The sequence below is a fragment of the Manis pentadactyla genome, chromosome 4 (assembly GCF_030020395.1).
Source record: "Manis pentadactyla isolate mManPen7 chromosome 4, mManPen7.hap1, whole genome shotgun sequence".
Taxonomy (NCBI): Eukaryota; Metazoa; Chordata; class Mammalia; order Pholidota; family Manidae; genus Manis; species Manis pentadactyla.
The window spans coordinates 93,213,150-93,236,358 of record NC_080022.1 but is presented as its reverse complement, the minus strand read 5'-3'; the positions used below and the strand labels follow the sequence as shown (position 1 = coordinate 93,236,358).

The window sequence follows — 23,209 nt, the reverse complement described above, 5'->3', positions numbered from 1 at the left end:
AATGTCTCATTCCTCTACTGACAGCCTCAACATGAATTTTGATTCTGCCTGGCCTCCTGGAAATCTTTTTCTTTCTTTGATTCCCGGATCTTGTGTTCCATGCTGTCTAAGACCATTGTGACGGTTTTCAAGTGTTTGACCTTTTATGTCAGAGAGACTCGCTTACATGTTCAGAACACTCCCTCGGTGGCCCCCTTAAGCAGAAAGTTCACTCATGAGCGTGATGTTCTTCATTACTTGAGCTGAAGCAATGATACTGCTTTTGGGGCCAGCCTTGCTTCAATCTCTTAAATCAGCCTCTTTCTCAGATTGCAGGCTTTTTGGAAGTTCCTAGGCCAACAGTTTGATACTCCAAGGGTGGCCATCTTGCTGCATGTTCAGCACTATCATTGTCCAGTAAGTTTTAAGCACCAGTTCTTGCCTCATATTTTGACACATACCATGTGCTTGGAACTAAATAATAATGATTGAGTGCTTCTGTGTAGCATAGTGTCCACATGTACTAGTTTCCTTGAATCTCCATGATTGTCATATGTGTTAGGTCCTAATATTACTCCCCTTTTTAGAAAAATAGGCTTAGAGACTCTGAATAATTTCTTCTGAGTCTTGCAGGCAGTGACCAGTGGAGAGGAAGTTCAAACCCACGTCTGTGTGACCCTGGAGCCTGAGTGCATACTCACTCTGTTCTGCTCATTGGATGAGAGCAATAGTGTTGGAAACTGGATCCCTTTCTTTTGTTTTCTCAAGACCAAGTCCTTTTGATCTGCAGGCCTACACTTCTCCTCCTCCTACCAGGCCATTTTGGGGTCTGGATCCCTCGGACTCTGTCTTGATAGCAACTAGAGCCCATTGCTGGCAGTGTCTGCCTAAACACCTGCTTGCTCCCCACTCGCCGCTGCCAGCGTCGCTACCAGCCCTGCTCTACCACTGTTCTTCTGGGCACTGGTTTCTTGCTGCCAGGTTAACAGCACTGCCGCTGGTAATGTGAACCCACGGATGGGTTCAACTCAGAGCAAGCAGAAGCATTCATGGGGGTGGAGGAAGAGAGAAAAAGAGAGAGATTAACTTGAGGGACATTTCTGAGTGCATTCGTGTGTATATGGACACAGGAGTATTATGAAAAATATTTGCCAACCTACAGTCACCAATTATAATGGACACCTGTTGTAATACTGGTGTGGGAGGCATCCTACCATGACAGAGTTACCTCCTTAGCTGCTAGACCTTAGGGGTGGTCTAACGGATCCGAGGGGAAGGCATTTAGAGGTCTTTATGAAGTAGCCATTTGCCAACTGACCGAAGAATTTCTGTATTTTAATAGAGAATATCTGCTCTGTGTGGGTGGGTCTGAGGGAGGGGAGGATTTCATAGTTAGATAAAGCTATTGTATGCTCAAAGGTATACTGAAGTATGTTAAGTTTATATAGCAAATTCAGTCTCACCCTGTTCTGGTCCTCCTTTCACAGAACAGCTAGAATAATTTTTCTAAAACAAAATCTGATCCTTTCATTCCTCTGCTTAAAACTGTATGAGGGCTCCCGTGTCTCCTCAGGATGAGGGCTCCTGTATTTCCTCCCTGATGAGGTGAAACTCCTCAGCTTTGTGTTCAAGAAACCACATGTTCTGCTCCCTGGTTGCTTTTGAACATCTTTCCTCCCTCCTAGCATGTGGCATGCATGCACACACAGGCATGTGCACATACACGCACGCATTCCTATCCCCCAATCACATCAAAACTATTTGATATGCATGGAACATACTGTGTTAGCTCACATACTTCTGCCCAAGGTCCTTCCTAGAAAGCTCTGAGTAATGCTTCAGAACTCAAACCAGTCCCCATGGGGGCTTCACTAAGAGCATGTTCCTAGCTCTTCCTGACTTCTCATTACCTAGTGTCAAAATTGTTGGGGTGCATGATAGCCTGTTGCTCCAGACTCCATGCGCACATGTCCACAGCAGCTATCTCTTCATGGTTGCAGCATCTAGTGCCAGCTCAAAGCCTAATTTACAGTAAGTACTCAAGAGAGATACTGTGGGATAAAGCACACACTTCCATCATGTCACTGATCCCTGCCAAGGACGTGCCATGCTGGAGGCCCCAGAGGGCCTTGGACACAGCACAGTCCTTCCAGTGGGGGGCCGCCCTTCAGCTCAGTCTTCAAATTCCAGAAGGGAAGATTTGGTGACATTCAATCTTTATATAACACTCCAGAAATTAATACAGATAAATCAAGTTAGACCCTACATTTCCCCCTGAGACTAGATCAGTTTATTTTCCTCTCCAACGTCTTTCCCTGGTGACACTCCAGGAACCCCTTCCTTAGGTCCTGTTGTGTCAGGAAGTTCATATGAGACTGTCCTTTTGACAAGTGTGTCTCACTTTTAAGTCTCCTCACACCTCATGCCTTGAGTCTTGGGGCTGGTCTTGGCTCTTCCTTTGTCTATCCCTTCTTTCTCCTCCTGACCGCCTGCCTTCCCTGGGCCTCCAAATCCCTGTGTTCCAGGATTGATGCCTGTCTTCTGAGTTCTGGCTCTACAATGTCCCTGGAATCTGTCAACTCCTCAGACCCTAAGGTGCTTTCTGGGAACTGACAACATGTAGGACTTTTAAACCACAGCCTTCCCCACAGCTTGCCTGAGGGTGTGCTGCCTGACTTCTGGCTATTCACTGTCTTTTAATGTTCTTCCTCACTATCCCTGCAGATGCTCACCCTCCAGCTCCTAGATCCCATACTACCCTTGGTCCACTCAGTGCTAAAGCTCTTATCCTATCACCATAGTTCACGGCTGTGCATGGCATTAGTATGGCAACAGATTTCACCATGGCTTTATAAAATGTAGAAATGTAGCTTCCAGATAACTCTAACTTCCACAGGTAGCAGATAAAATAGTCTATACAGCTCTGGTAGAAATTAGCTTCTGCCAGTTCCTGCATGTTGACATTTTTTTCAAGTGGAAAGTAAGCAAAAAACCTCTAGCTCTGTGTTGTCCAATGTGGTAGACACATGTGGCTATTAAGCCCTGTAATGTGGGGATGTTCTGTAAGTATAATACATATCTGATTTCAAAGACAGTTTGAAAATGGTAAAATAGAACCTTAAAAATTTTGATGTTAATTATATGTTGAATAATATTTTAGATATTTGAGGGTAAATAAGTTTTTAAATACAATTTCTTTGATTCATTTTTACTTTTTTTAATGTGGATAACTAAACATGTAAAATACCATGTGCAGCTTTCATGATTTGCTATAGGAATGCGCTGCTCTAGAAGATTTGCCTGGTGGCTTTTTAATATCAGTAAGGGGACTGAGTATAGATAGAATGGCAGTTAGTGCAGAATTATAAAGCAGAAAAGGTTATGAACGACAGGAGGAAGCTTCTGCTCAGGTTTTAAAATTTCTGTTCCCTGAATATATCGACATGCCACCTGCCTGACAAGCTTTTAAGAAGGTCTGATAATCCTCAGAGAAATGAGGCTGAACCAAATGGCATCTGTCTAAGGCTCACTGCGTGGTGCCTAACCTCAGAGGCTTAAAATCAATATTGATTTTCATCATTTATTTTACTCTGGCATTTAAACATCCTTTAGATTTATTACCTTTAGGTTTTTGGTTAAGAGTCAGTGATGGGTATGATAGCAAGAGTGGTAATAAGTTATGTAGATATCATTTAATTTATGAACTCTGGAGCACCAGGGTAGGTTTCAATTCAAGAAATATATTAACCACGTACACATCACCCTTCATTCTGCGGTAAGGGTTTCCAGGCTTGGTCCCTATTGTGCCACTTAATTTATGGTCTTGCCAGGTACATGGATCTGCGTACAATATTTCAGTAAGTTGCCGCAGCCATCAGAGGGGATGAAGATGGACTTCAAAGAAGCCAACTGGACAGCTGATGGATCACTCTCTCTCCTCTACATAGGCTGGGGCTTTTAAAGCTTGCCAGCGGTTTGGGTCTTTTTCTGCTCTGTGAAGCTGCACGCGCTGGCCCGGCAAGCGGAATCAGTCATGCTGCAGCAGGCGGAGGGCAGCCCCCAGAGTTACTTACGTTGGCAGCCGTAGCGCCAGGAATTTCCTGGCAGACACTCATCACACTTAGGCCCTGTCGTTCCAGTCTTACACTCACAAAATCCTGAGCCATTACAACGATCATGGACTGAGCCCAAAGGGTTACAATAACACTCTGTAGAAACGAGACAACACACAGGCTGGAGACAAGTCTGCATGGCTTATGGGTTATCAACACAGGAGCATCACTTACTTAAAGGAAGATGCCCACTAATGAAATGCTTTGGCAAATACAGCTATTTCAGGTCCATTTATTTATTTGCTCAGTCTTCCATGATATCATTTTTATGATACGGGAGGAAATCAACTGAAAACTTTCAAGGAAATAAGACATCATGCTCTTCATTGCTAACAGATCATAATGGAGATTCCATTTGTTAGGGCATTTTTAGATGGTTTAATGAACATCATGAGAAGTTTTATATCAAGGATAAATCAATATGCCATCATTGTAAACTCTGTTCTAAATTATTCAAATGGGCTTATCTGTTACACTCAATATTTGAGAACTGCTGAACATTTTAAAAGTGCCATAAGAATGCACTTTGTTCATTCAAAAGCAGTTTTACTTTATGATTTGGTACAGCACTGTAACTTATTTATATATATATATATACTGCTTTGTGATGAGCCTTTAGATACTGTATCTGTTAGGCATGTTTTAGTATAGCTTTTATGCAGCCGAGACTAACAATCATAAAAGAAAAATAAATTTTGTAATCCCCTGTAAATTTCAACATAGGCATAATTTGACACATATTTTTCATTATAATGTCTACTGGCAGGACAATATAACTTTGTCTAACAAAAGGTACATAGAATATTGTCTTGATTCCTCACACATTCTTATACAGGATATGTGTACCTCTCAAGTTTTATTTTGCTTAAAGGCTGAACCAGAAATGGGAATTCCTCAGGCTTCTAGTAGCTTGAAAGGGAACAACAGCAGTTGGCAGTTTTTGGAATTTGTGGGCCAAAGTTTGTTTCTTTGTTACCTCACTGCATGCTCCTGGGCAAGTGATTATGCCTCTCTGTCTCTCAGTTTCCTTTACTTTAAAATGGTACAATTAAAAGGTCTTGATAAAAATCAAATCAAATACTAAACAACCAAGAGAAGCCCTGAGAACCTCCATTTAATAGCATCAAGTTTAGCATTTTACATTAGCCGTGGAGATTAAAGGTTGAATGTTACAGAGAGCTCCAGAAGTTTGGCTCGGTTTTTGTTATAGGGACTCATTAGATAATTTCTTCAGAGTGTGGAGTACCTCAGAATTGTGATTTAGTTAATGTTGATGAAGTCAGTTTTTAAGTTCAGCATTCTTCTGATACAAACATTTGTAAGACTAATAGCGATATATGTAGGTAAAGATAAAACTATATAAACTCTAAAATGCTCCCTCCTTGCCTGGTTTGGTTTGTACTTCATAACTAGAATTTTATTTTTAATTGACATTTTCTATTTTAGTGTGTGTGTGATGGGAGTTGTAAAAAATTTTTTTAATAGTAATTTTGTGTGCTTTGAAAATGTTTGTCTGTACATATGTATACTCCAGGAATCTACCTATACCCAAACTGTAATATGTTTTTTCTATTAAAAAGGTGCAAGTTGCTGATGATTCATAAACATTTTGTAAGACAGGGAATAGAGTTATATCTGGCCAACATGAATTCACATACTACTTTAGTCAGCCCATAGCAGTTAATTACTATAACGTTTTTGATGTAAAAATTAATATAATGTTTTGCAAAAAATGTAAGCAAAATTAAAAAAAATATGGACATCTCAACCACAGTACATCCCCGTGATTGTTGTAGGTAAAGGGGGTACATGTGATGTGACTCAAACAGTCATGAAAATAAGTGACAAGGAGAGGTATCGTCTACAAATAATTTAGTTAAAAAAATACATATCGTTTTGGGGACTATGGTCAATGTTGGGGTGATAAGGATGGCCCTGGCGCATTATATTTTATTCTATGAAATTAGCAAGAATATGCAGAACTGGTAGACTAAAACCCATGAAAGGCTTTTGGAGGTTTGATTAAAAATTTATACTACAATTGATTTATAGGTATTAGAAGTGTTCTGTGTTTGCTTTGCTCTATAGAAAGTACCTCTGATTACCTGACCTTGGGTTTCAAGGGGAGAAAAAATAATACATCATAACCAGATGTATTTAGTAACAACTGCTGAGTCCTGTGTTTCATTCGGATGTCCAGGTATCTGAGATTATTAGCAGTCATTACCCAAGGTCACGAACCATGCATCCTGTAGCTTCCTGCTTAATGCTCAAGCTTATATGAAACAGAAGCATGCAAGGATGTCATCTTCATGTAATTGCTACATCATACAGTGTAATTACATGCATCTTTGGAGACATCCTGTGCTTGGAATTTGTATGAAAATGTATAAATTCACCAGTAATCACAATGCAGCAAGCACTGTGGCCACATGGGCTGGCCTGCATTTTTTGTTTGCTGTAATATAAAATGATACAAATAGTTTATGACATCTATTTCAGCACAGTCTACATTTTGTTAAAGATAAAGGCTGTTCTTGCACAGCCAGGGTGGTGGATTTCATTACCAAATGTTAAAAAAATGGCAGAGTGCCTTTTTTCTCTTGAATTTAGAGAAGACTTAGATGAAATTCAAATTTTCCAAGATTACTGCCTAATGCTATGCAAGTGAATTGGGCAAAGTTCCATCCATTTTCATTATTGCTTTCTATACAAATATTAAAATTAACTCTCAATTAGTTGTGAGGGTACTTGTGCTATACCTTTTCAAATTTAATTCTCAGTCCTGCCTTAAGCCCTTTGAGGGTAATTTAAATGTGGAAAACAGTGGCTAGGTTCATGCTGCCCTGTAAGGCAAACCTTGGCAATGGAGCCACAGTTTCCAATGGCCCTCAGAGAGCGAACTCCAGCCTCAGCCTCGTGCATGGGCAGCCCTGATATTTCTCCCTTGGCCTCTCAGGTGGGAAGAGTGGAATCTATATATCTCTTTTAGGAAGTTGTTACCCATTCATTGTATGCATGCATAAGCTAAAGATGAAGAAAGATGGTAGCATATATCATCTAGCCAAATTTTGCAGTTCATTCTTTAAAACACAATTTTACCCCTTAGGAAAAGGACAGCAATTTAAGGAATTTTGGTATGTGGGGGAGATATTGTAGCTCATTTTAATGGTACCTACAAATCCTCATCTTTGTGCTTACCAATTATTTTACTTGGTTAGAAGATTATAAAAGACTGAAGAGGAACATGTTTGTCTCAATGAAAAAATTCCCCAAAGACTTATAATTTTAATTAACAAAATTCCTAGAAATGGAGAAAGCAACTTGTTTTCTTAAGTAGAAAAACATGCATATTAAACTAAGAAATGCATATTAAATTAAATATGAAATTCGTATTTCATCTGTAGTTTCCGTGATTTGAAAGACAAAACTGAACGGGCTGTCTTCTTGTCTGTTGCTAATCAAACATGGATTTACAACAGAACTATATTCTTAGAACTGGATAGGAAGTGCAGATTGTGTAGTTCGCAGAGTACTTTAGCCACACTATAATAGAATACACTGAGTAAAACATAGTGGGATATTGTCAAGTTACCTGCTATGAGAAATTTTATGGACTAAAATCTTTTTTAAGACCTTTTTATTTGGTTTATTTAAACAATGTGAAATTAGCATTTTAATCTTCTGTATTTCATAAAAATGATTAGGTTTTATTACTGTGTTCCTATTTATTTTACCGTCTCTCTTACTCCATATGTGTACTATGACATTTATGTATTTTTATGGATGACATTCACTGAAATGCAATTCTGCATTCAAATCAGACAGCTACATGTCTCTTGGTTTTTATTAATGTCTTCAAATCTTGGTAACTCAAATATTATGAAGGCAATTGAACTTTGGCTCACAAGCTCATAGTGGGATTGTTGCTGTTATCCGAAAAGTATACCTTAAGTAGAAGTCTGAGAAGTTTAGCTTTGCTAATTATGTCAGGGTAGTTGGGGGAAAGTGTTCAAGCTTTGAAGTCAGAACACTTAACACTTTGCTGAACTGTATGATTTGGGTCAGTTTGCCTTATTTTTCTCAACTAGAAAATAGAGGAAATTATCAGTGTAATACTTACCCCATGGTTTTATTAATGAGGATTAAGTAAAAAACAAATTTGTAAGTCATTTCACAGTCCTCTGCATCCCATATGACACCAAATTGACCAGGAGTTCTCAAATGACTTACCTAAGGCACACAGCTATTAAATGTCAATCTGGGACTTGAACCGAGATCTCCGGCCTCTAAGTCCAGTGATTTCTCCACTAATCCACAAATAATAAATAAGGAAGAACTTTGAAATAGAACATGCTGTAGACATAAAAAGTATTATGTAAACTTGGCTCAGTTGAATTCAAAACAACTTGTACGGCTATTTTATGTGACACTTGGTGAGTATCTGTATGGCCTTGACAATCCAGTGAGAAAACAATGATCTCAGAACAGCAGATTGACTGGGTTCCTTTTTTGACGAAAAGATCACCTGTCATTTTTCAGCATGTGTATTCTATTTAGATTAATCTCTATGTGAAAAGTTCTGCCTTTAAAACTGGTTGCCTGTATAGTCACCTACTATGCGCTAACACACGTATCCTCCATCATTTCGCATATACGTATTTCTTCAAATTGTGATGTGAAATTCCATTTACTGTTTCTTATTTTTCCATCAGCTCCCCTTCTTAAAGACAGGCTCCTCTAGTCGAAAGATGGAAGCCCCTTTTTGGTGGGAAGAACACCTGGTTCTCTCCAATTGACATGAACAGTAGCCACAGGGGTGGAAGAAGTGTTCCAGGGAACACTGTGGACCCAGTTTTCCAGGAATCATGCACCTTGGAAGCTAAGGGTATGAATCACTTAAAATAGTTTTGTGAAATTACTTCTCCTCTTGGTGGCTACAGGAAAATTCAATAAATGGAATTTCACTATTATAGGTGGAAAATTCAGGCAAACATCTACATTACCGATTGATAGTGGCTTTCAATTCCAAATGGCAGTATTTTAAATGAATCAATATTTGTTGATTAAAAAATTATGTGCAAGAGTTTATATCCTAATTTATCATACCTATAATTAAATCCCATATAATGAGTTTCCATTTTGAAGTCTGAATGTTCGACTTAGGACTCTAAGGTCAGGTTGAAATTACTAGGTTTTAAGACTTCATGCAAAAGGAAAAAAAAAAGGAAGAAAGAAAAACAGAAAATTCTTCATATTCAAAACATAAGTTTTCAGCTCATCTTTAAAGCAACAATAATATAAGGACTCAAAATGTCTCCCCCAACTATGATTTCAACCAGCACAAGTGAATTTTAAATCTATCACAAGGATGTTTTCTCCATTGAGAAAGTTCACTCTGGCTCAGACGTGGTGCAAATCAATGGCCTCTCCACCTTAAATAGCTCCCCATAGCTTGAAAGGCACAGAACAATAGCTGAAAGTATAATGGAACTGACCTATGCACACATTCTCATCGTCCAGCTGTGCAGAAGCATTTCTGAAGTAGCCCAGCCTGCATAACTCACAGTGCTGCCCTCTAGTGTTGTGTTTACAGCTCACGCAAATGACTGTATTTAGCAGATCGATATAACTGCATCGATTGGAGTGGCCGAAGCATTCACAATCTTGCAAGGAAGAACAGAGATGTATACAGAATGTATACAATAGCAGAGTAATAGCACACTACATGCGTGGATAAAATGAGAAGTGGAGAAAAGATGGCGGAATGGCATTACATACACGTGACTGATCATGATACATGGCGAACACAGTGGCTGTGACTGGCATGGAAGTTGCATCTGTTTCAAGCAGGATAGAAAGGTTGGACATTCAGAACATGACTGGAGATTGGTAATTCTTGGCGAACACTGTGAACAGAAGCATTTGCAGGTGTACACCTTTTAAAATTTGGGAAGGCTTGGTGTCCATTGATGCAAAAGTCTAATTTTTACACTGAAAAACTTTACTGTCTTTGCATCATTTCCCCCATTTTCTCTTCATATTTGCAGTCTTAAAAAAAAAGAGGGAGAGAAGTATATGAGCATCTCTGTTCTGAGTCTGCCACGCTGCATGGCTTCTTTGTTTAGAATCTCTCATTTACCTCAAGACAGTAATTCAGTCAGGGTTTCACAGAAATTATGGCAAATTTAACAGGGATGTAGACAACTACATAATGCTTTATTTTTGTTTTCTCCAAATGCTAAGAGGAAAGATGGTTTTTGTGAGCCTTTCATCAGGCCAAACCTGCATATCTGTTTTTGTGTGAGAGAAAATATAAAAAGCAGGGAGATTATTGGTATGAAAATACCATTGTTATTGCTGTGAATTTCCTTTTCTTACAAATTTCAAGTTAAGTTGGCTACAAAAGCAGGGTTAGGCAGCTACTATAACCCAGATTTCTCTTCATTTGTCTCTTCAAGATGTTGGGGAGTGGCTTGTCTGAAGCTTAGGGTTGATGGTGATAAGAACTAGACAAGGAGATGGAGAAAAGAGGATGACAGCAGGTGGGGAGGGGTGGAGAGTGACTAGATTTTCTCTGTGTTGCATCTCAAGCAAAGCAAAAAGTTGTTCATTTAATTCTATCTTTTCAAAAGAAGTGGTCAAGACAAAGCCTCTATTGGTAGCACTAATTATCAAATCAAACAGAAAAAACAAGGCATAACTAGATGGGGTATGTCATTTGTCTTCTCAAAATGTGGTGGTAGACCTAGATGAACATCTCTGAGGAAGGTCAGCCATGATACTGCAAACTTTACCTAAAAACACTCCTCTCATTAATGTCTGTTTTTTATTTTATTCTACAAAGCAGCCCAAAACAGTCACTATTTGAGCTCATTCATTCAATAAATAATTTTTTTTGGTTGGTCTGCTATGTGCCAGGCACTGTGCAAGGTGCTGAGTTAGTCCTTTGGCCTAAAATTTTGGAAGTACTGCATTTGGTGACCAGACTGAAAATAAATGAGGAAGAACAGAGTAGAGTTACTAGTCTTAAAATTTTTTTACATTATTAACATGCTAGATGTTAATGTTATTATGATCATTATCATCATCATCATCAGAAAGGTGTGGATTTATTTACTGGGGAGCCAGTTACTACAGCAGAGAGCTGAGGCCAAGGTGCTGACATCAAATCAAATTTGGATAGAAACAGAGGAGGACACTAAATGGTAAAGAGTAGAAGACATTCTGGAGCAGGGTCGGCACCTTGGGGACCCCAGATACTTAAGAGAGAGGCAAGGAGAAGGGACATTTCTGAAGGCAAGCCACTCCCTTTATTGGAAGCATCTTTACCACTAGGTTAAGTGCACTGGGGGTGGGGATCAGGAATAAGCAGAAAGAGAAGGCAAGTGCTGGGATGGGGAAGCCTTGGGAGTTTGATACAGGAAATGGTGTAAGAAGATGCCTGCATAAATTTATCGGTTAAGGCATGCCAAATTAATAATAATAATGATAACTACCAAAGTAATACAATTACAAGTCACCAAATAATTAAGTCTATTAGAAAACAAGCATTTCACCTCAATATGCTGTATCTTCCTGAGTTACACCTTTTTAAGTTAGAATTTCTGACTCCTTAGGAAATCTGAAAGTCCTCTAGAACCTTCCTTGGTTGAAAGCTTGAAACAGAGAGACTTTTTTCTGGCCTGGAGCCACCCCAGAGTAGTGGTAGCATGGAGGAGACCCAAGCCCCAAATCAGCAGCTTCCCAAAGACCTCTTCAGAGTGACCGGGAATTCCCGAGGAGTGGACTTTAAGGGCCCTGTCCTGGGGCTCTCCATCTCTGGAAGAGGCCTTTTAGTGGATGGCATTCTTCATGTTCCTCAGCTCAGGTTGGTCCTAGGTGTACCTAATGTAATTAATCAGGCTTTTTTCTAAAGCATTCTTTTATGTGCATAAATTCATCCTAGGAATTTTCCAGAACTACACAGAAGTCCTGTTGTCAAGAAGCTTGTTTAGTGGATAAGACAAACACATGCTCAGATAACTAAGGAGTAGGTGCTAAGAAAACCAAATAGTGACAAAATGTGATCTAGAGAGAAATAACTTCAGGGGGATTAGGCAAATGAACTACACTGCACTTAACGTTGAATCTTCTGTGAGGGCAGATAGGGTTTTTTTGTTTTTTTTTTAAAGGAGGAATGAACATTTCAGGTGAAAGGAATAAAATGTGTAAAGACATGAAGTTGGAAAAATGTAGAGAATGAGTAAGTGCTGGAGAAATTTCGGAACATAGTTCCTTTGTGGGTATTTGAAGGATTCTGTAGGATCTGCCCAGCAGCCAGAACTACATCTAACAAAGCTCCATCTGACAAAGCTTTATCCAAGAGAGAAAACATACCTCCAGGTTCAACACTTCCAAGAAACAGTTCATGAATCTTCACAGACATGTCAAATGTGACACTGTCATCTACTATTCTTTGAATTCTGTGAGCAGTATCATGTTGCTGGATCATGTTTCAAAATGAATTTATTAATTTTGATAGGAAAAAGTAATATAAATTATATAACTAATTACATACAAAACTATACTCAGCTAAACACTCAGTATTTAAACTTATTTTAGAAGATAGGTGGATATTTAAAATGTCTTATAATCTAGGGAATGGACTAAGAGTTACTTCATTCTTTATGAGAAAAAGATCTTTTATTAGAAAAACATGAGCACACCATATAAAAGCAAGGCATTTCAAATATTATTATAAGACTGCTGTATTATTTTGCGATATTCTGTTAATTTACCGCTCTTTAGGAACCAGTCTTTCCACATACACACAGAATACATGAGAGATCATTAATGATACAGATTGAGCTGCATTATTATAGTAAGACCCTGAAGGGATAACAGCAATAGTTCAATAATTCTTTGATCTTCCAATGCATTGACCTATCATGTCCTCCCATCCCTTCTCTCAAAGTAGGGCCCCGTGGTCCATCCTTGCAATGACTTCCTTACTTCCTTTGATTTGATGCACTCTCATTTCCCCTTGCCCCTTCGTCCCCCTGCCCCAATGATAGTTTCCTGAAAAAACCTGATCCTGGTTCAATCCAACTCTCCATCTCTCCATGCCTATCCCCAGCAGCTGAATGTGGCTGCAGTTTTCCTCCAACCATTCTGAAACAAGTCTCACTTTAGTTTACGACCATAAACTTCAACAGGACCCTCAAGGCTGCCTGGTGATCCTTCCTGAAACAGGAGGCTCCTGGTTGCCACTTTAGCTTGGTTGTCCTCCTTCCCCACCCACCATTGCCTTGTCCTCCCTTCTGCTTTTTGTCCTATCTTCTCAAATGCCTCGGTGCTTAGGCCTTGGACCTCTTTTCTCTTTAGGCTTACCATGGAGCCAGGGTTCTTTACCCAGCCTCATGACTTTATAAAACATCTATATGCTGACCTTTCTAAAATAGTTATATCCATCCTGGACCAAACCCCCCTGTTCATGATCTACTCAACAGCATTCTTAATGGCTCCACTTGGACATTTAATACATATCTCAACTTTAACATGTTCAAAACTGAGCCCTTAGGTTCCCTTCCCAAACCTGCACCTTACCCAGGCAGTCCACCTCATCCCAGTGAATAAATGACAATTCCATTCCTCCAGTTGCTTAGCTCAAAATTCCTGGAGTCGTTCTTGACACCTCTTTTTTGCATCTCTGACAACCAGTCAGCAGATCCTCTTGGCTACGCTTTTAAAATACATTCTAAATCTCACCACCTCTCACCATCTCATCCTTAGCTAAAGGCACCTGGATATTGTTGTTGTCCCCAAACTGCTCTCCTGTCCATCCTTGTGAAAGTCTCTTCTCCACACAGCAGAGCAACTCTCTCAAAACTTAAATTAGGTCATGACACCCCTTTGCTCATGATCCAAATGGCGTCTTGTCTCATTCAGAAAAAAGGCAGAGTTTGGTTCATTTCATCCCCAACTGATCTGGCCCCTGGCTGGGCTGGGGGCTCATTGCTATCACTCTTCTTCTTACAATGCCTCCATCTTGCTCTGCAGAAGTCAAACCCCTTTCCCAGGGCCTTTGCACTTGCTGTTACCTCTGTCTGGAATACTCTTCCCCCAGAAATAGCTATGACCTGCTTCCTCACTTTGTTTTTAGGTCTCTGCTCAAAGAAAATTCTATGACCAGTCTATCAGAAATAACAATTCCAATCCAAACACACTAATCCCCCAATCTTGTTTAATTAATTTTTTTGTAGAATTTACAGCATCTGGAGAACATATTTTTTAAAAAGTTTTTCCCCTTACTCTAAGTATAAATACATGAGCACAGACTATGTCTGTTTTGTTCACAGATGTAACCACACCATTCAAACATTGCCTGGCACATACTAAGCATTCAAAAAATGTCAAATGAATGAATCAATGAATCAGTGAATCAAAGATGATCCTGAGGCACGTTCTTTGGGAAACAGAGGAAGACAGAGGAAAGTTTTGTTTCAGTTAATTCCTCTACCACTAGAATTCTATAAGAGAGTATGGCTATACCTTATACATTAAAGAGGTTAGAGAAACAACAGCCACACAACAGGATATAAAAAAGTTAGTGATTATTTTAGCTGAGAGTTGACTAGATGTCTATGCAGATCAGCTGAGGCAGGAAAAAAGGTGATTTCCAAAAATTGCTGTGGTTTTATAATTTTTCAACTTCAAATCATATTATAGATTTATATGTTCTTTTTTTAGACAAGTTTTAATGACTATTGTGTAAGCAAGTTAACAGAGTCCTTTAGAACACATTTGCATGGTGTGACACAGCAGGCATTAGAAATACATATTTATTGAGAACCACGTTGTATCAGGGGACAAAGGGAACGAGGCCCCGTCCTGCAAAGTCTAGCGCAGAGTTTCTCAGCCTTGGCACTATCGACATTACTGGCCGAAGAATTCTTTGTTTTCCTGTATGTTGTAGGATATTCAGAAGATCCCTGGCCTCTACCCACTAGATATAGTAACAACCCACCAAACTGTGATAACTAAAAGTCCCCTGAGGGGAAAACTCCCCCTCATGACACATATTTCATCATGTAAGGCACTGAGCATAATATGGTGCTTAGTAACAGGCAATTCAGAGCAGTAAAAGTAGAGATGTTTTAGGAGAGCTCAAAGTCAGCTTTCTAGATCAGCAAAGACCCAAACCTCTTCTGAGGCTTAAAGACTGTTTCTGACTAAGACTGGCTGGGGAAGGTGGGGCAGGTAGGAGGTATAGAAAAGCAAAAGCTTGGAGAGAAAGAGAATGGAAGGAAAGTAAAGTCAAGAACAGAAGGGGTTAAATTGCCCCCTGGTGTCTTCCTTCTTACTGTTCCCTGTGTTGCCTCTAATTACATTATCACATTGTCTATGTAAATAGAAAGGATTCTGAGTGTGGCCTCCAAGGGGTCTCTTCCAGGGATGGAAATGAAGAAGCTGGAGCCTTTTCCTGGTCCTTACCCCTCCACCACCCCTGTCTTGAAACCTTACATAGCTTTTGAAGCTCCTCTGTACACATCATTTGATGACAATGTGGATTTTCCTGTAAGTCTACCTCATTAGGTGGTTTCTTCCTGCTTTTGGAGCTGCGTTCGGACCTCATTGGACACCAAGGAACTAACCACTCAGTGATGCAGGGTCAAATGCCAGGTCAAGTGGCCTCTTGTATATCGGTATGGTTGATAGGACATAAAGGAGATGGACTCTGTGAAAGTCCCTATTGTTTCCTTTGTCCCTCACCTCCTTGGCCTCTTCGTGCAGATTAGCATATTGTACATAAGGAAGGACATTCAAGCCTCAGTGACTGCCTCATGATATGTACACATGCCAGATAGGCTTCATGACTTGGGAAACTGTGGCTTCTCTGCTCCTGGAGAACTGAATTCTCCAAATTTCAAATCCATATGGAGTCCCCTCAAAAGGGGACCATCAATGTTAGAGATGTAAAAGCACATTGTGCTTTAAGCTATGGTTTAAATACTATTGGTTTCATTCTCCCATCTTCTGACCACTTTATTTCTTTTCCCTTATGCCACAGAAGAACCAATTCACTGTTGATTAAAGTCTGGGAAATGATTAGACTATACTCAATACAGAATAGGGGAAGCTATTATGGTTATTCTCACCAAGTGGGTCAAACTAAATTCAGATTTTGTTAATAAATAGATTTCTTTGTAAGAGGTATTTCATAAAACAACAACAGGAACAATGTGACATATACCCAACACTCAAGGGTGAAAAACAAGACACACCTGTCACAGGGGACATTTAAAGGAAGCTGGTGACATAAAAACAGGAATCCTTCATGTTTCCTGAATAATCTTAATTCTGTGAATGACAGATGTCAGCTGGAATGGGGCATTCATGAGTCAGAGATGAGATACTGCTTGCTTTCATTTAATGAAAGTAATATAACCATTATTTTTGGGTCATAACCAACATCTAGCCCCGTGCAGATCTTCACTGGTATGTATTCAAATGTATTCCAAATGTTTGGAAGTAGAAATTCCAAGATATTTCATTTGTCACAGTAAAATGGGCACCGTACATGGAACTTGTCACTCTTTTCTCGTGAAAAGCAACCTTGAAACTCACTGTAAGTGGGTTTCCTTATTTTCAATGCAAATGAGTTATAATGTTAGTACTCTAACATTCATGTTCTAAACAGAAATCTAAACTGTTATAATTCTTATTTACACATTACTCTCTTAGAAAACAAATGTTGCAGCATTTCAAATTTCCAACAGTCAAATATCTGAGTGAAGCCTTTTCTTATTCTCTTACAGATTACATTCTCACTACTATTTGATGCATTAATCAGTATCGGTCAACATGCCTCACCAATAAGCTGATGGGTACACTTCACAGATATTCCAGATTCATACAGTGCAATGTTTCACAACACATAACACCATGAAATCACTGTATGAATCCAAGAATTCCTACCTCTCTTGTGGTTTGCAACTTGAACAGAAGAAACTGTTGACAAAGCTAATTTGGGAGCAACTGGATAGGTTTAAAAGAATGAACAGCACATTAGAAACAACAGTGAAAAGTTCAAACTGTAATAACTTATCATCAACCCACTTGAAAAGTAGCCCTAAATGAAAAGATTATTTGTATTTGTTGTTCTTGGGAGTTTGTTTCAATCACAAAGGAAGTCTTGTGTTTGGCTGAAAGTGGTTTAACGTGGTCAGTAATAAGGTTCAGAAGCTTTATTTTCTGAGGCAAAAAGAATTACCATTTAAATCAAGAATCCAGTTGTGTGAAGATTATTCTAGTAATAATATGTATTTTAGGATCCCCTACTGTCCCTCTCTTAAAATAACAGTTGTGTTGTTGAATTAATTCGCTATATCATTGCTTCAATTTACCATGTCATTCTATGTAACCATAAACTCACCTACTTATAAGCCAGTTAAATGATTTTTTTGTTGCATTGATTAGACATCACAGAGCAATGATCAACCATTCATTGATATCTGGATCTTGCTTTCAGAGTCACCTTGAACTGTGTCTACCTTTCAAAAATGTAGTCTCCTCAACATGTATTACCTTTGTGATGATATCAGTTTGTTAATGGCAGGGATTTCTCTCTGTTTGCATGCCATTTCTTTTCCAATTATTCATGAAGAGTTTGTGAAAATAGCAAAACAGGATAGAGCCTGCTGTTCTTTGCAGATGTTGACAAGATAAATTATAGCTGCACAGAGTTTGCCTCTACTAGGAAGTGCACCTTTAGCTAAAATTTCAAGTTCAAGCACTTTATTCAACTGTGCTGCTTCTCAAATAAGTTCATTTGAACTCATTATCCACATTCTAAAAAATTGCAACTGGTGTTAACTAAAGATATTTCTGAAAGCTTTTAGTCCTTGTGACACTCACAGAAAACACAGCAAAATAATTAAATGTGTCTGTTTCAGGTTTTGAACAATGCATAATCTCATTCATCTCAAAACTCACTGTGGAGAAGTGGTAATTCTTAGATCCTGTCTTGTATAATTTGTTGAGCTACGAAATGCAATGGGAAATACTGAGTGACATTTCATTGAAGATGCTCTCATTGAACTTGCCAAGAAATAAAGCCACTAAACCTCCCCCGAATCCTCACAGAATTATACTAATAGGGGTGAGTTTGATCTGTATTTCTTTTTCCACAATGTATGCAGAAACTTGAAAAAATTCATTTGGAGCAGATGATTAAGATAATTCTATTTGCTAGTAATATATGTATCTAGGACAGTCTCGATTTCATCACTCTCATCAAGGACTGAAAATGCAGCCCTTCCAATTTGACTCCTCAAAAAATTGCTAATATATTTTGTTTTGCTTAGCAGCTATTTCCTGGTTCCTCCTTTTGCTCATTTCCTCCTCCATCTGTATTCATTAGAGTTTAAAAGGAACATCCTGTATATAACGAAAGAAGGAAGGTGGACGCCAAAGATGTGCCTTTTTTTAAAAAAAAAAAGAAAGGAGGCAAAATAACAGTTTTCTAGTAAAATAACTTCCTAGTTATACATATCTCTGTATATCTATAGACTTGATGTTAATGTGAATTTAACATAAATTACACTGCACCTTATGAATTTTATTGCCCAGTTTTTCAAAGTTCTATTTCTTCTTGTGCAATCACATTGCACAGTTTCTCTCTTGTATTTGTTTATTTTTTTTGATGTGGGAAGTCAGATAATAATTACTATTCTAAGGACAGGTAACAGGTTGCTTTTAATGTTGGTAGAAAGGATTGCTATTTCATAAAGAATTAAAAGAGGGAATGCCTCAACAGAGAAAATACATTGTGACATGGAAGAGAGAGAGGGAAGAGAGACTGAGATTCAAATTTCTGCAAGTCAACGTGAGCCCCAGTAAAAGAAAATAGGTCTCTGAGGCACTGCAGCATCGCTGTTAGGTATTTTTCCTGCCCAAACTGATCAGTTTCACTTAAGATAAGTGAAATAGAGACAGTGGAGGACGCCTGTGCCACTCACATGTTTTAAAGACTTACTATTTGTGCCCCATACTCTGATGGGAATAGAACTCTGGGCTCTCTTGGGACAGACTGACAGTCAGTGTAAATTTGACCAAGTGCTACGCCATCTCATTTTCCTCTACATCTTTCACCATAATATTTCTGGGGATGCTCTTCATGTTAGAAAAAAATATTCTAATTATGATTCTTTCAAAGACATGGCATTCATGATAATGTTCTTCTTTAGTGCTAAAAAATAGTGTATGGGATTTTTCTCCTCAACATGTGGGGCTTAATATCACTAGGAATTTTACATGCTCCTACCTTGTTTTGGGTTAGAAACCTCAAGGGAAGAAATATTCGGCCATATCCTATTAAACTTTGGAGGATCTGCATGCATCAGGAAAAATCAGGGTATGTTATTTTCAGCTATAATGTCATTTAGTCTAAACAGAAAATTATATGGACAAAGACACAAACCACACATCTGCTCTTTAACTTGGCTGTGATGCAGTTAACAGACCATGACTTCCGCACCAAACAAGAGCAAGCAATTGATGACTCCCAAAACATTGAATGGACATTAAATATATAGCCCCTTCCCTAACAAAGCTATATACATTTACTTTGGCAATAAAGTGGAGTGTTCTTACAAATAACCAAATAGGGACTTCAGCAATTCAAACTGTTATATAAAGCTGGTGCCTGAAACTAGAAGATAACGCGTAAGAAATAATTTCTCACTTGAGGATTTCATTCTCTGCAATTTATATATACAGATATGAACTGGTTGCATTAGTCTTTCGTGAGAGATTCTTTGGGGTAGGTTTTAAGTGTGAGCCATTATCTCTGCAAAGAAGTGATTTATTTCCTATTTTTATTTGTGCAATTTCTCAGAGAAAGAGAGGGATTGTGGGTGTTTCTAGCTTAAGGAGAATAGTCCAAAGTGCTTTTGATCATATCTGAGGTTTGCATGTATAGGTGTTTTCATGATATTTTACCACCAAATATGTTTCTAGAGTTATTGGTTCCAATACAGAAATAATTATAAGCAGTGTTAACTTAAGAATTGGTGTTATTTCTTCCTCAGATTCACCAGTGTAAAAAACAAATCAATGTGGAAAAGTAGGTGAACAGCTAGGTTAGGATTGGATAATTTAAAACTATTTTTGCTAAGGTGCAAAGGCTGTAACTATTAAAGCAGTCATTTCATGACTCAGATCCACGGTCTGCTGAGATCAGCTCAAAACCACATCTCTTGAGTGGTCCTTTGGGACCACCCAAGTCCACAAGGAGAGCTCTTGCCTGAAAACCCCTATAGCATGTTACTGTCTGCGCTCCTGATTTCTCATTAATACATGGATTGGCATGAGTTTTAATATTGCTAGTTTAAATTTTCTAAGTCTATTTCTTGTTTCCATAATTAGATTAGATCTCTTTGAGGAAGGGCAAAGCCTTGCAGAAGGCCTCAGTAAATACTAGTAATTGCATAATTGATATCAAGTGGTGAAGCTACTATAAACAGGTATTATCAGATTGTTTCCTCCATAATTACATTATGGCAAGTAACATTCTTGCAAGACATGGAATTTGTACTGTAACTGGTTTTTTAATATTTGTTAGAGGTTTTTTCTGTTGTGCTCCTTTCTCCCTCTCCCTCTCTCTCTTTCTCTGTATACACACAAAACCAAAGGAAACCTTAATATTGATACTGCTGTATTTGTGAAGATTTATGAAAAAAGAATGTAATGATTTTCCACATCTGTATCCAAGGATTACTAAATATGTAGATATTTGATAACATGTAGGCAAATGTGAAGCTTATTGACAGAATGTTGCTTTTCACTTGAGCATTTTGGTGATGGGTAGATAATGAATTAACAGAACAAGCTGACTTGAACCACGATGATCACTTCTGAAAAACCATACATTTGCATTTTGAGTGAATTAATATGATTTCTAGAAATTTTTCATTTAGGAAAAATTTCAAACCATTGTTATGGTTTTACATAGAAAATATATTTATATAATTTGCATCAAATCAAGAAAATTTTAGTTTGTTAAAATGTTTTTCTCCATCTTTTTTTCTGTAGGAGTGGCAAACATAGGTCGTAAGTGGCGTGATATTTGTTAATTTAAATTTAAGTATTCAGTGACTTGCTTGTCTTGATGAAATGAAAGCAATTTCAAAAATTTAATGTAAAGGCAAAAATTTATATGAAATCAATTTAGAAGTGAGTTTTGAAAATTAACTTTATAAATCAAGTTTTATTTCCTACTCCAATATGTTAACTATTTGTTTATGCTATACTATAGTATACTCTTGGTGGTCTTAGTAATGTAGGTCACTTTACTTCTGAATTGTTAATTCTACTTGACCTTTGTGAAATTATCAAGATAAACACCTCAGTTACAAGCTGATCCCTACCGAGAAAATAATTTTCTTCCATATTGTGTACCTAAAATAGTTTCCTGGGGAGGGGGAAAGGTAGACCTTGTATTTGGTGGGAGTACTGAACAATTTTTCCAAAGAATTTTCATTATGTAGGATGCCTAAACTTCCTGAACAATTAAAACAGAACCATCAGTAGTCACCATGTGGAAATCCTAATCTAATCTAAACATATCTCCAGTGGGACAAAATTTATGTGTTTTTTCTTGGGAGGAAAAATGTTCTGAAAATGAGATACTGAAATTTGTGGCCCCTCAACTCCTATAGCATATTACTGTCTGTGCATACATGTTTTAATACTTGACCATCATGGCATTTTAAAATTTAATATCTCATCTTACTTTTAAAAACTTAATTTTGTTTATATATAATTGTAAGGCCAAATAAGAAGAGAACTTAAAATTAGCCAGTTACTGTCTGGTTATTCTTGCTACTCTAAGATCCTGGCATATGAAAATATTCAATCAATATTACTAACAAATATCTAACTTTCAGAAGTAGATTAGGTACATCAGAGTCTCTATGAATAGTATAAATGAAACAATTTCTATGTTATCTTCTCCAGTTCTAATGAGAGTCTTGGATAACATGTGGCCCCTGAGAATTTTAACCAGTTAGCCACTTGTTTCAAGTAGTTAGAAACTGCAAATAGAAAAAAATGTATAATAGATCAGAAGTATTTGTGTTATCTCTTTGGGTGAACTGTTGCAGAATTAATAATTTAATTATTCATGAATTAACTAGGGAATATCTTCGGCTCAGTATGAAGGTCTCAGAGGGGTAGTTTGTTACAAGGCAAAGAGTACTGGGAATCAAAAGGTAAGGGGTCTGGTCCCAGATCTGCTACTGGGGAGCTGTCTGGCTATTCATTTTCTCTGGACTTCAGTTTCCCTATCTATGAAACAAAGGTGTTGGGCTAAAAGAGCTAAGGTTTCTCTCACCTGATAAGTTCCATCACTCCAGTAGTTCTTTTCTGGTCTAGGAGGGTTATACTAAAGTTCATGGAAAGATGAAACACTGGGATGAAGAATATGCTCTTTGGAGAATCTATGGGATTAATGGTTCCCTATGTGGAGGGAAAAGTATTGCTGCATGTTTTGACTGTGGACCTTCTGACTGTTGTAGTGCTGGATTTGAAAAATTATTATTGGAGAGAGCAGAGGGATACCACATGTGTGTGCAGATGGACAAGCATTCAAGAATAGCTTTTTTTCTGGAAATCCCTTCTTAAAGATCCTGGCCCCATACAGCTGGGAAAATGGACTGAACTTGTCTTGGTGATCTCCTCGACTGTATTCCAAAGACTCTCGCCCTGGGAGTATAGACAGCAAAATCCCACTTCACAACTGTCCCCTTTAAAAAGAAATAAAATATCTGAAATGCCCATTAGATGCTATTACTCCATTGTCATTGTTGCATTTTCAAATGACATCTATGGGAGGCCTAGAAAATATCTGTTTAAAGGAAATTTATTTAAGATATGGTGAATGTCAATAGCACTCAGGCTGGATTTGAATCTCAATTCTATCACTTGGACAAGTTTCATAACTTCTGGGTCTAAGCTTCTCATCTGTAAAGTAGGGATGAATGATGACACCACCTGCTGCTTGTCATCAAGACTTGAATGAGTTAATATTTGCTTGTCACTGTAGTGAGCGTTAAATAAATGTTAGTTTTATTATG

The 23,209-nt window shown here is 38.2% G+C and overlaps 1 protein-coding gene across 5 annotated transcripts in view; it reads right to left on the bottom strand.

Moving 5' to 3' along the window:
• NTNG1 (netrin G1) overlaps positions 1-23,209 on the bottom strand; it is a 319,781-nt gene that overhangs the window by 38,586 nt on the left and 257,986 nt on the right. Inside the window, exons 6-7 of one of the 5 annotated variants that reach the window (XM_036895327.2) lie at positions 9,590-9,757; positions 4,053-4,187 (exon numbers count right to left, since the gene is read on the bottom strand). The exons of 1 other annotated variant lie outside the window; for it this stretch is intronic. In XM_036895327.2, the coding sequence (XP_036751222.2) occupies positions 4,053-4,187; positions 9,590-9,757 (303 nt within the window). Of the gene's footprint in view, positions 1-4,052; positions 4,188-9,589; positions 9,758-17,051; positions 17,112-19,398; positions 19,465-23,209 lie in introns of all 5 variants that reach the window. 3 more of the 5 variants (XM_036895329.2, XM_036895330.2, XM_036895331.2) reach the window with 3 other exon arrangements.